The following is a 12,212-nucleotide window of genomic DNA, read 5'->3' on the forward strand; positions in this document are numbered from 1 at the left end:
CCAAACAGTTGCGGGGGCGTAACTACGGACACATGATCCGAACTGGTGAAAGCCCGACAACTCCGCTTTCACAGGTAGCCTCCTCCCTCTCCTCTCTAGCTCCATGCGTTCCCTTCCTCCCCAGTAGAAGTGCGCCCCCTCACCCCCCCCCCCCCCCAACCCTACTCCAACCGAACCTCAGTGTCGTCCAGTCCACCAGGCAGCGGGCGCCCGTCTCCGATTCTGCATATCTGGAGCAGCGACAGGGTGGAGAGACCGGGAGGTTGTGTTCATGACAGCAACCTGCATTGCTACAGTGGAGCGGCGCTGAGGACCGGCTGTTGAATGTCTGAGCTAAGCAGCATCCTTTCACTGGTTTATTGCTTTATTTGAAATAGCGCAGTGAAGGCAGAGACGCACTGCGCGCAGTCACGCACTCACTTGTGTCATTCTGAAACAAATCTGGACGGATTTCAGAGAGGGTGTGCTCCAGGATATTAAATGCGTCTTGGAAGTTGGGCTGCTACAACCAATAGGATTCCCTTCCAGCCTGTTCCTGGAGGTGGCGTGAAACATCAGGATCCAGACTAGGTTGGTGGCCACAGTCTGACATGCCAACAGCAGTAGCAGCAGCAGTCAAGTTGTTGAGGATGAGCTGTTGCGATGAAAGTTTGTCTTTGAACTTGCAGGATTTGAAGATGGAGAGTTGCAGGTGACTGAGCGCTCACCACTGCTTCAGGACGTCTTCTTGGGATTTACTGGACGCACTGCTACCCTGGGGCCCCAAGCAGGATGGTGAGTTGATGCATGTGGCTTTGCGTGTGTGTCTGTGTCTCTGTCTGTGTGTCTGTGTGTGCAAGTAGCTGCCTTTCATCCACCCTTAACAGCTTTACATCGCCTCTCAGCGAACTTCATCATCTCTCTCTCTCTCTCTCTCTCTCTCTCTCTCTCACACACACACACACACACACGCACACACAAATGCATTTATTCAAAGGAGCCCCAGTTTAGTGCAGTGGTCACGGTTCCCTTCCTCAGCAGATAAATATCTGCACATCAGTTTCGGCCTCACTAATCACAAGACAGTTCTTTAAGTGGCTCCAGACTATTAGCAGTGATGTTTTGATGGCTGAGAGATCATGTGCCTGATTCTTTCTGGAAATGGGGAAAAAAGTCCTCTAATTATGGTGACCGCATAAACACAGACACACTCACACTCACACTCACAAACACACTCACACTCACAAACACACAGACACAGACACAGACACACACACACACACACACACACACACACTGTAATGCTGAATTGGACAGAGGCAACAAGTTGCTTTTATGTTGCTGGCATGGAGCCAACCCACACTCCACACATCCTGGATCATAGTAAAGTACAATAAATGACAACACGAGGACTGTGCCTGTGTCTGGATTGTCCCACTAGGGGGCCTAGAGCCACTGTGGTCCTTGAGGAGCATCCCTCCAAGGATTAAATCATCCTCCATGATTTTCCAAATATTACAGCATCCTGTTTTGTTTTGTTTTTTATTTTTGCTTTCCTGTCCCTCACTTACCTCCATCTTTAATCAGTTGCTTTCCTATGTTACCCATACTGCCCTTCTCTGAAGTCAGATTGACCTGTAGCATCCAGGTAGGCAGACCACAGTAACATATTGACATCCTTTCATTTTGACAAAGGTTCTGGAGTAGATTTACCTTGTGAGGCAGCTTGATCCACACAAGATGGGGCTTCAAGGTATGTGCTAGTGTTCTCATCAAAAGTGAGTAGCTTTGAGGGATAGTTGTGTGGTTTATGAGCGACAACAGTGAGACTGCTGGTTCAAAACAACAGTTGTGACTCCTGAAGAGGCAAGCCTAGATGCTGCTGTAGCATCAATTCGGTTCGATTTGGAGAGCATTCCCTTTTTAAAGAACAGTAAAGAATGCCTCGATAAAACTTAGTGGCTGACTTCAGGCTCTACGTATGTTAACTGATCTGAATAACTGATGTTATTAACTGTACCGATAACTGTGACAGTTAGCCTGCTCTTTTCCAAAAAAATTCTACAGAGGATTTCCCAGATGGTTCTCTGACACAAACTGTCAGTTGTATTGACAGATACATATACATACAGCAAACATATTGCACATAATATCAAGAGACCAAAAAAAGGACCTTCTGAATGAAAAGAAATGGCAAAAAAGGATTTCATACTTGCTCAAGAGTACACAACTTCCTTTCAAAAGGTTTCAACGCTGTCTCCAGTTCAGAGAGAGACACGATTAATTTCACCCCGCCCCCCCTAATGTGGATCAAACTATCTCTGAGGTCTTTGACCCTGTTCGTGATACAACAGCAAGCTCGTGGGGACTGGTGATTGATAAGTGCCACTGGCTAATGTAGTACCTAAGTTTAGGGTACTGTCTTACTTTCAGTATATGAAAAAAAGAGCTGTCAAGTGTGTAATGATGGACGTGACCATGTTTGGAACATTTGCATAGAGTTCGTAGCTTTTAGCATCACCAGCTGTTGATAAGCTAAGGTGAACCAGTAGAGAGTGAGTTCTTTCCACTGTTTACTAATCTTAGATTCAAAATAATGAAGAGGAGTGGTACAGATATCCATCATTTTTATGCTACTAATACGGGAAACATATGGGACTAGGAGATGATAACGAAGTCTATATTTTCTGCACTGTTGCAGAATGAAATCATACCAGATATTTGTGCAAATAATACTTTGAGAAACTGATGGGATGCATAATTATCTGTTTTCAACTAATAGGCTTATGAAGTGTTGGCATCTGATCATGAGGAAGGTATTACAGATGACTTATCCTTATCCTTATCCACACACACACACACACACACACACACACACACACACACACACACACACTGTTGTGAAATCTAAACTATGCCCTGCCACCAAGCAGCTATTTTTTTGGACCGTTTTTAGGTACAGTACACAGTGATAGTTCTGCAATTATTCCACTGGGAGTGATGAGACCACTTAGCTACAGGTGGTTGAATTAGTGAGGCCTGTGTGGTGGCTGAACAAGAGGAGGCGAGGTCTTGTTCCTGAACTTTACTTATAATATACTTCATTAATTCTCCAAGCAGCTGATATATCTTTGGACTCCAGCACCATTGTGCCAAAGAACAATTTTGTCATGACATTTTCTTCTGTATTACTGCTTGAAAATTCCTCATTTTGCACTTTGGGACATTTCTTATCCTCTCCGCAGATATAAAGTCATGGTTGAATGGCTTTTATTTGTCTTCATTGATCAATTCTATCCTGTCTTCTGAAGCTATAGGCTCATGGGAGAATATATGCTGAACAGAGACTTTCTCCACTCCACCATAAAACTACATTTCTCCTCTTGGGCTCTTTAGACACATTCTATTAATGCTGAAGTGTGAAACAATTAGGCGTGGCAGGAACTAAGCCGGTGAAGAGCTGCTTGCTGGAGGACTTTTTTTGAGCACAAATCAGTCCGGCACATCTGCAAGACTGATAGAGATGTCTAACATGAAATAAATACAGAGAGCACTGGGGGACGTGCTGCGGAGGGCATGTAATGGGATTTACTTTAAAGTTCACCACTTGAGGGACTGTATCAGACAGAAGATGTGCTGTAGTGTGGAGGCAAGAAGGGGATGGAGTGTCAGGGAGGGGTTGGGTAGCCCCCAGTGTTTAATATTGATCTGTAAATCTTGCTCCTTCTTTGATGGATTGAGAGGTTGAGCATGTGTGTGTGTGTGTGTGTGTGTGTGTGTGTGTGTGTTGCAAGACTAAATGTTGAAATAAGGCATGCAGAGGTTATCAAATAACCCGCCTCCTTCCAATATTCCTCAAATGAACAAAATTGAAGGAAAAGCTTTTATAATGGAGTTCAGTTTGTAGGTGGAGCTTTAGAAATGAAGCTTTAATCGTCTTAATTTCATGTTGCGCTCTGTGTGTGTGTGTGTGTGTGTGTGTGTGTGTGTGTGTGTGTGTGTGTGTGGTGCGCAATCCCAATAACATTCCTGTTCAATTAGCGCTGATAATCATTTCCCTTGATTGTTCGCAAAATAGCCGGGGAACAACTTAGATGATGCTATGCAAATTACAGTTTCTGTTAATGAGACTCTGATGTTGCGATAATGACATGTTGAGGAGAAACAGTTGTAAGCTTGGAACACAAAAAGTCACTCATAGCATGATATCATGGCATCGAGAAAATTAATTTTGTGAAGATTTAAAAAAAAATGCTTCAAGTGGCAGCTCTTAATAATTGCAGATCTTCTACATTTTAATTTTGTTTCTGTAATAGTGACCATTTCCATGTAAATACTCTAAAATCAGCATGCATTCCCTCGTCTGTAAATGAGAATGTCCAGAAAGGAAACGTCACTATCTGCTCAGTTGTTTGATAATTTGGTCAATCTTCCGATTAATGATATAATATTGTCAGACTTCTTTTTATTTATTAGCACAAAATTCATACAAAAACAAAGAAGGGAGATGAAGAAATTACATGCAGTTAGAGTGTAATCAAGCCTAGGGCGAAAACTAACTGCTGCTGAACTTTGTGCTGATACATCGGAACATGTAAGGCTTAATGTAACATTGTAATGGGCTATTATGTAATGCAATCTACAGTGGAATGTGTAGAGTAACAAATTACCAGTACACACGAAGAAAAAAACATGGACAGCCATGATTGTTTTTAAAAATTAAAGACAAAAGTGTCACACTTTTTATTTACAGTGATTTGCATGGTTTTCAAGGCAGGTGAGTTACAATCTTGACAGTTTCTTTTGTTGATACATGATTGCATACCACCACATGACCCAGCACTTAATCAGAAGGAGAGAAACGGAAAGAGACTGATGGAGAAATGGGGTTGTGAGCAGGTGGTGCTAAGGGTGGCAGCTTGAGCCTCTTCAGGACTGTAGCCTCCTCCAGCAGGACCTGGGATCTGGGAAGTTGGGAACATGAAGACTCTGGAGAAGAAGATGAGTTAGTAACACGTATGACTGTGATTTATGTATGACACATACAGGAGGACAGAGAGGAAAGAGAGGAAGAGAGAGAAGCCCAGTGCACCATGGGAGATCCCCGGCAGTCTAAGCCTATAGCAGCATATCTAAGGGCCAGCCTAAGCAGCCCAACTATAAGCCTGATCAAAAAGGAAGGTCTGAAGTCTGCTCTTAAAGGTAGAGAGGGTGTCTGCATCCTGGACCGAGACTGGGAGACGGTTCCACAGGAGGGCGGCTTGATAGTTGAAGGCTCTGGCTCCCATTCTACTTTTAGAAACTCTAGGAACCACCAGTAACCCTGCATCCTGTCAGCGAAGGGTTCTAGCTGGATAATAGGGGACTATGAGCTCTGTCAAATATGAAGGTGCCTGACTGTTGAGGACTTTGTATGTTAGAAGGAGAATTTTGAATTCTATTCTGAATTTGACAGGAAGCCAATGCAGAGAGGCCAGTACAGGAGAGACATCTACTGGTGCAGCCTGATAGGAGGCAATTGCAGTAATCCAGCCAGGAAGTGACAAAAACATGGACTAGTTTTTCTGCATCTTTATGAGACAGTATGTGTCTGATCTTAGCGATGCTACGTAAATGAAAGAAAGCAGTCCTTGACATTTGTTTAATGTGGGAGTTAAAGGACAGATCCTGATCAAAGATCACCACCAGGTTCCTTAGGGTAGTGCTGGGGGCCAGGGTGATGCCATCCAGGGTACCTATCTCATCAGATGGGGTGTTTCTAAGGTGTTTTGGGCCCAGCAAAATAACTTCAGTTTTGTCAGAGTTTAATAAAAGGAAATTATAGGTCAATCCATGTTTTTATCTCCTTCAGACAGGCCTCCAGTTTAGTCAACTGATTTTTTTCATGTGGATGCATTGATAAGTACAGCTGTGTATCGTCTGCATAGCAGTGAAATTAATTGTGACCTAGAGGAAGCAGGTATAGGGTGAAGAGGACTGGTCCAAGCACAGAGCCTTGTGGAACACCATATGTGACTGCAGTGGTTTCAGAGGGATTATCATTAGTGAGTATGAACTGAGATTGACCTAGTATGTATGACCTAGTAAATATGACCTAAACCAGTTAAGTGTGGTTCCTTTAATGTCAATGACATGTTCCAGTCTCTGTAGAAGGATATGGTGGTCAATGGTAACTTTAACTCTGACTAGTGCTGTTTCTGTGCTATGATGAACCCTGAAACCTGACCGGATATCCTCTAATAAGCTGTTGCTGTGGAGAAAGTCACTAGGGTATTTAGCAACTGCTTTCTCCAGAATTTTGGAGAGAAAAGGAAGATTTGATATTGGTCTATATTTGGCCAAAACTCCTGGATCCAGGGTGGGTTTTTTGTTTTGTTTTGTTTTTTAGAAGGGGTCTAATTACTGCCACTTTAAAGGACTGTGGGATGTACCCAGATAACAGAGACCGGTGGACGGTTTAGAGGAGGAAATTATTTAACTAAGCTCATGAAGGCTGATGGGAGAAAAACTGTCAAAGTGTATGTCTGGTCCTACAGCTGCCTCTGTGGTTTCTGGGGTTATAGGCGCTGTGCTGTCAGCTGATGGCAGGAGGAGATGAATTTTCTTTCTAATAAGCAGAATTTTGTCATCGAAGAAGTGCTTGTGCCAACAAGTTACAATATTAATTTCCACTGCCAAGTAATGATTTTCTTCTACTCTTCCCAGTTCAATTAGCACAATACAATATATTCGAATACAACAGATAATATGTTTATAATACTTTGCAGAATTGTCTCACTTTTTTATAACCTGTATATTTTAATGAACTGCAAATGTCCTAGTTGGCCACAAGACCACAAAACTGTTGCGTATCTACCCTCTTGTGTGCTTCGGGGGAGGATGGCAAATCATTGAATTTCCGCAACAACAACAACAACAACAACAACAGCAACAACAACAACAAAAAAGGTGTCGTGCTCCTGAACATTCTTTAACGTTTTTGAAAGCTGATCAGTAGTGTGAAGATGGATAACAAAAACATGCCCTTCAATTGAAATTAAACAAATATACACATGATAAAAGCTCTTAAACAGAGAAAATGAATAGTTTTTAAGTCAACACTTTTTACAAAATGATACACAATAGATTACACAACACATTGCATGAATGTGTTATTGTATATATGCTGCCAAGCTGGTGACAGAAAAGAGAGAGAGAGAGAGAGACAGTGTGTGTGTGTGTGTGAGAGAGAGAGAGAGAGAGAGAGACAGTGTGTGTTTGTGTGTGAAAGAAAGAGAGTGAGTGTGAGAGAGAGAGAGAGAGAGAGAGAGAGAGAGAGAGAGAGAGAGAGAGAGAGAAAGCTCTGCGAACCTCAACATCGAACACATCCAGCCCAGGAGATTTGCAGGGGGATTTATTCTCTGCAACCAATAAAGCAAAAAAAACAAACAAACAAAAAAAAAACTGTTAGCATTTATGTTTTTCAGTATAGACTTGACAGTTAGAGCCTCTGCTGAGGAAAATATAGGAACAGGTGGTGGAATAATACTGTCCTTTAGGGTATAGGTAGGAGATGTGCACCCTGAGGTGCTACTGGTTTGCAGTGTCACAGTGAAAGTTAATAGAGTCTGTACCAAAAGAATCATACAGAAAATATCCACCTCAAGCTGTTCTGGTGGTGGTGCTGCTGCTGCTCTGTGTGTGTGTGTGTGTGTGTGTGTGTGTGTGTGTGTGTGTGTGTGTGTGTGTGTGTCCTCAGGCTGTTGTGTATTAAAGTCAGGATGAGACAGAGATTCTCTAGTGATGTATGCCATTTATTCCTGCAGGTGGACAGCTACCCGTAAATTATCTGGCTGCTTATGTGTAAACAAACTGGAGAGAAAAATATGGTCATGTAGGCAGGGTTTTTCTTCACGTTTTGCATTGTGCATTTTGAAGTGTCCCATAAGGAAAGGTTGATGAACTCCTTCAGTTTCGCACCTAAGGATTTATGGCTGCTTCACATGAGGTGTTTTTGCCCTTTCAAAAAAGATTAAATGCACAACCAGGAGATGGAAACCTCTATTTTAAGATAGTGAGGAGGGAACTCATCTGACATACCAGCTGTTTCCATTGCTGCTGTCCTCACTGATGCTCCCAAGCATTGTTGTCATTTAGCTACTGTTAGCAACTGCTGATATTAAGACACGATGCTTCAATGTCTCAGGTGTGGTATGGTGAACCTATTTTTTGTAGTGGAACCAACCATTGACTTAAAGATGAGGGGGCCATCCCAATTTTACTGATATTTTTGTTGATTTACTGATGTTGAGACAACATTTCTGGCTGTCTCCTTCCTTGAGTTTGACAAGAATTTCGAATGGTCTGTATGGGCCTACGGTGGCAGTGGTTAGCACTGTTGACGGTTCCAGGTTCGAGCCCCGGCTCAGGTACAGGATCTTTCTGTGTGGAGTTTGCATGTTCTCCCTGTGCCTGCGTGGGTCCTCCAGCTTCCTCCCACAGTCCAACGACATGCAAATGGGGACTAGGCTAATTGGATACATTATATTACATACATTGACCGTAGGAATGGCTGTGAGTGTGAATGGTTGTCTGTCTATATTACCCCTTTCACATTGAAACACGCGGACCAAAGTGGGTTTTTGTACCCGCATTTGCTCGGCATTAGGTCCCATTCAAGCTTCCAGCAGACGCGGGTCTGACAATATCATCATTACACAAAAAAGTGCACCGTGTCTCAAAATGACAGTGACGTTCCCATAAATCACCGTGTCCCGTACGGTTCCAGAAATCTGCCACTGGATCTCCTCTTCACCACGTATGAGTAACAGCTGGCGGACTTCACGATCTTGCCAGTGCGCTGCCATGATCGATAAAAAAGATGTGCAAGATCACTATACAACTTGTTTATAAACGCAGTTGCACTTGCGCAGTTCACGTTAGGGTTCCCCAGTTGGTGGGAGTTCCCTAGCATGACATAGATTAATTCAGGTAAGATCATACACATGTAAATTGTTTGAAAAAAAGGAGTGAAATAGAGTTTCAGGGGCATCAACAGGAAGACTGATCTCATGGCAGAGGCCAAAACTTTAATGAGAGAGGAGTGAGCAGCTCTCGCAGCGCACCCCACCTGAAACCTGAGACAAAGCGGGTTGCCTTTGTCACACTGCAGGCAAGCCGAGCAGAGCTGAGGCGAGCCGCTAAACACCCCAGTCGCTTGGAGGGTCGGTGGACGCGGGTCGAAATGCCGAGTCGACCATTTCAGAGTGCCCAAACACCAGTGTTCACCTGCGTTTTTGGTGCGACCCTTAACAGGATAAGCGATAGAAAAAGGATGGATGGATGGATGGATGGCTGGATGGACGGGCCTAATCACAAACCAAATATAAATCGTCCTGTTCAGTGCTTCTGTGCAGAACACTGAGCCAGAAATTAGAGTTAGTTTATTTTTAGTTCCAAGAAGTGTTTTGGATTACTGAGCATTTCTGGCAGGATAAAGAAGATCTGGATTATGCTCGATGATGCTCTTTAGAGTTTGTTAACATGTTTTGGACAGTTTTGCTGCTGGAAGTCAGGAGCCAACAGCATCAAGCTAAATACATATTGCTGGTATTTGAAGGTGTAATGGACAACATATGCACCTCCCTGTCAGTAGTTTTCTCCCACACTCTTGCTGCTCTTATCTATTCTACTGGATTCAAACTCTGACAAAACTAACCACGTGGCCAGAGTTGGCATAGCAGTAATAAGACTGACTATTCAGGTGGTTGATCTCGTTGTGATGTTGTCACACACTAACATTTACAACATGAACCTGTCAGAGGCTAAAGTTGCTATTTTGAGCAATTGCTATTGTTAGTTAGCAAACGCTAGCTTACTCGTCCAGCAGTAAAGTGATGACCTCAGCATAGCTCTTCAGCCCCTTTTGGACTTTAAGATTAGACTACCATCAAACCTCTGAGCCAATATTGACCCTTGACTTGGTCCTTTGTTGGTTCATCAGAATTTAACATGGATAACAGAATGGACCCTTATGTTTCTCAGCCATTTCATTGATAAATACAACACCTGGCCACTCCTGAGCTCAAAAGTCAGTGATGACACATATACCCTTTTCACACTGAAACACGCGGGTCAAAGAGGGTTTTGGTAACCGTGTTTGCTCGGCATTAGGGCCCATTCAAGCTTCAAGCAGATGCGGGTCTGCGCTCCTGCTGTGAGGGCTGCATGCCTGTGTTTTTCTCTCTCGTTCGTCATCGCACTGACAACATCATCATTACACATAAAAGCGCGCTGTGTCTCAAAATGCCGATGATGTTCCCATAAATCCCTGTGTCCCCTTACAGTTCCAGAAATCTGCCGCCGGATCTCCTCTTCACCGCGTATGATGAGCAGCTCGCGATCTTGCCAGTGCGCTGCCATGATCGATAAAAAAGATGTGCAAGATCGCTATACAACTTGTTTATAAACACAGTTGCACTTGCGCAGTTCACGTTAGGGTTCATACACATGTAAATTGTTTGAAAAAAAGGAGTGATATAGAGTCTCGGGGGCATCAACAGGAAGACTGATCTTATGGCAGAGGCCAAAACTTTATTGAGAGATGAGTGAGCAGCTCTTCCAGCCCATTTTGTTTTAATCTATTTATTTATTTTTCTGGAGCTTCCACAATGACAGCCTGACAGGCGGCACAGTGACAAAATCAGAATGCGACAGAACGGTTGTGTGAAACCTGAGACAACCTGGGTTGCCTTTTTCACGCTGCAGGTGAGCTGAGCAGAGCCGAGCAGAGCCGCTAAACACCCGGGTCACTTGAAAGGTTTGTGGCCGTGGGTTGAAATGCCGAGTCGACCATTTCAGAGTGCCCAAACACCTGTGTTTACCCATGTTTTTGGTGCAGTGTGAAAGGGTCTATAGATAACACATGATATCAATGTGTTTATGCTGTTGGCTCAGTGATGCCTTACGGTTTGCCAGTTAACTTGCTGGAATGTATATATTGGAAAATTTTGGACCTGGGTAAAACAAATTCTAATCATTTTTCACCCCAATAAATCCTTTTTTGGGGGGGGGGGGGTAAATTAATTTTTTTGTCCTGCACCGTTCTAAAAATTCTGTGGATGTTTGAATAATATTTAAGGGTAACTGTTATTATATACTGTTAATATATTTCCTTTGGAACGTTACCTCTCTGGTGGGGAAGGAGCCGGAGCTGGTGGAAGAGGTTGAGCATTACCAGCTATATATTGTTGGCCTTACCTCAACACATAGCTCCGGGTCCGGTACCCAAGTCCTTAAGAGGGGTTGGACTCTCTCCTTCACTGGAGTAGTTCCAGGTAAGAGGCGGAGGGCCTGGGTGGGCTTTTTGATAGCCTTCAGACTCTCTGCCTACGTTGGGGTTTATCCTGGTGGACAAAATGGTTGCTTCTCTGCGCCTTTGGGTCGGGGAACAGGACCTGACTGTTGTCTGCGCTTATGCGCCAAACAGCAGTTCAGAATACTCACCCTTTTTGGAGTCCTTGGGAAGAGTGCTGGATGGTGCCCCAACTGGGGACTCCATTGTCCTACTGGGGGACTTCAACGGTCACGTGGGCAATGAGTGGGCATGCCCAGCCTGGAGGAGGCCTCCAGGCTGACTCAGGACATGCTGGAGGGATTGTATCTCCCGACTGGCCTGGGAACGCCTCGGGATTTCCCTGGAAGAGCTTGTGGACCTTGCTGGGGAGAGGATAGTCTGGGCTTCCTTGCTGAGGCTGCAGCCCCCGTGACCCAGACCAACCGTATAAGCGAAGGAGGATGACGATGACCATCTATTTTCATAAAATGGTTGTGTCCCTTAATGTCTGTGTGCTAAAGATACCTATTTGTATGTTCACTTGACAGCTGTAGCACTTTTATGTAAAATATGGTATGGAACCCACCCCTTCTAAATACTAGGAAAACTAATCTTTCTTACTTCTAATGTATTTTAACATATAAAACATCAATGAGGTGGCACAGTGGTGCAGTGGTTAGCACTGTCGCGTCAAAGCAAGAAGGTTCTGGGTTCGAGTCCTGGCTTGGGCATGGGATCTTTCTGTGTGGAGTTTGCATGTTCTCCCTGTGCCTGCGTGGGTTCTCTCTGGTACTCCGGTTTCTTCCCACCGTCCAGAGCCATGCAATTGGGGATGAGGCTGATTGATACTCTAAATTGACTGTAGGTATGACTGTGAGCATGAATGGTTGTCTCTCTATATGTGCTGGCCCTGTGATGG

The 12,212-nt window shown here is 44.0% G+C and overlaps 1 protein-coding gene across 1 annotated transcript in view; it reads left to right on the top strand.

Moving 5' to 3' along the window:
* Positions 1–243: 243 nt before the first annotated feature.
* Positions 244–12,212, top strand: part of LOC147254433 (chloride channel protein 2-like) — a 192,478-nt gene continuing 180,509 nt past the window's right edge. Inside the window, exons 1-2 of the mRNA XM_086216066.1 lie at positions 244–570; positions 669–774. Of these exons, the coding sequence (XP_086072192.1) occupies positions 772–774 (3 nt within the window). The 5' untranslated portion in view covers positions 244–570; positions 669–771. The remainder of the gene's footprint in view (positions 571–668; positions 775–12,212) is intronic.

The sequence above is a fragment of the Aulostomus chinensis genome, chromosome 10 (assembly GCF_037954235.1).
Source record: "Aulostomus chinensis isolate RoL2024-O1b breed Wild chromosome 10, RoL_Achi_v1.0, whole genome shotgun sequence".
Taxonomy (NCBI): domain Eukaryota; kingdom Metazoa; phylum Chordata; class Actinopteri; order Syngnathiformes; family Aulostomidae; genus Aulostomus; species Aulostomus chinensis.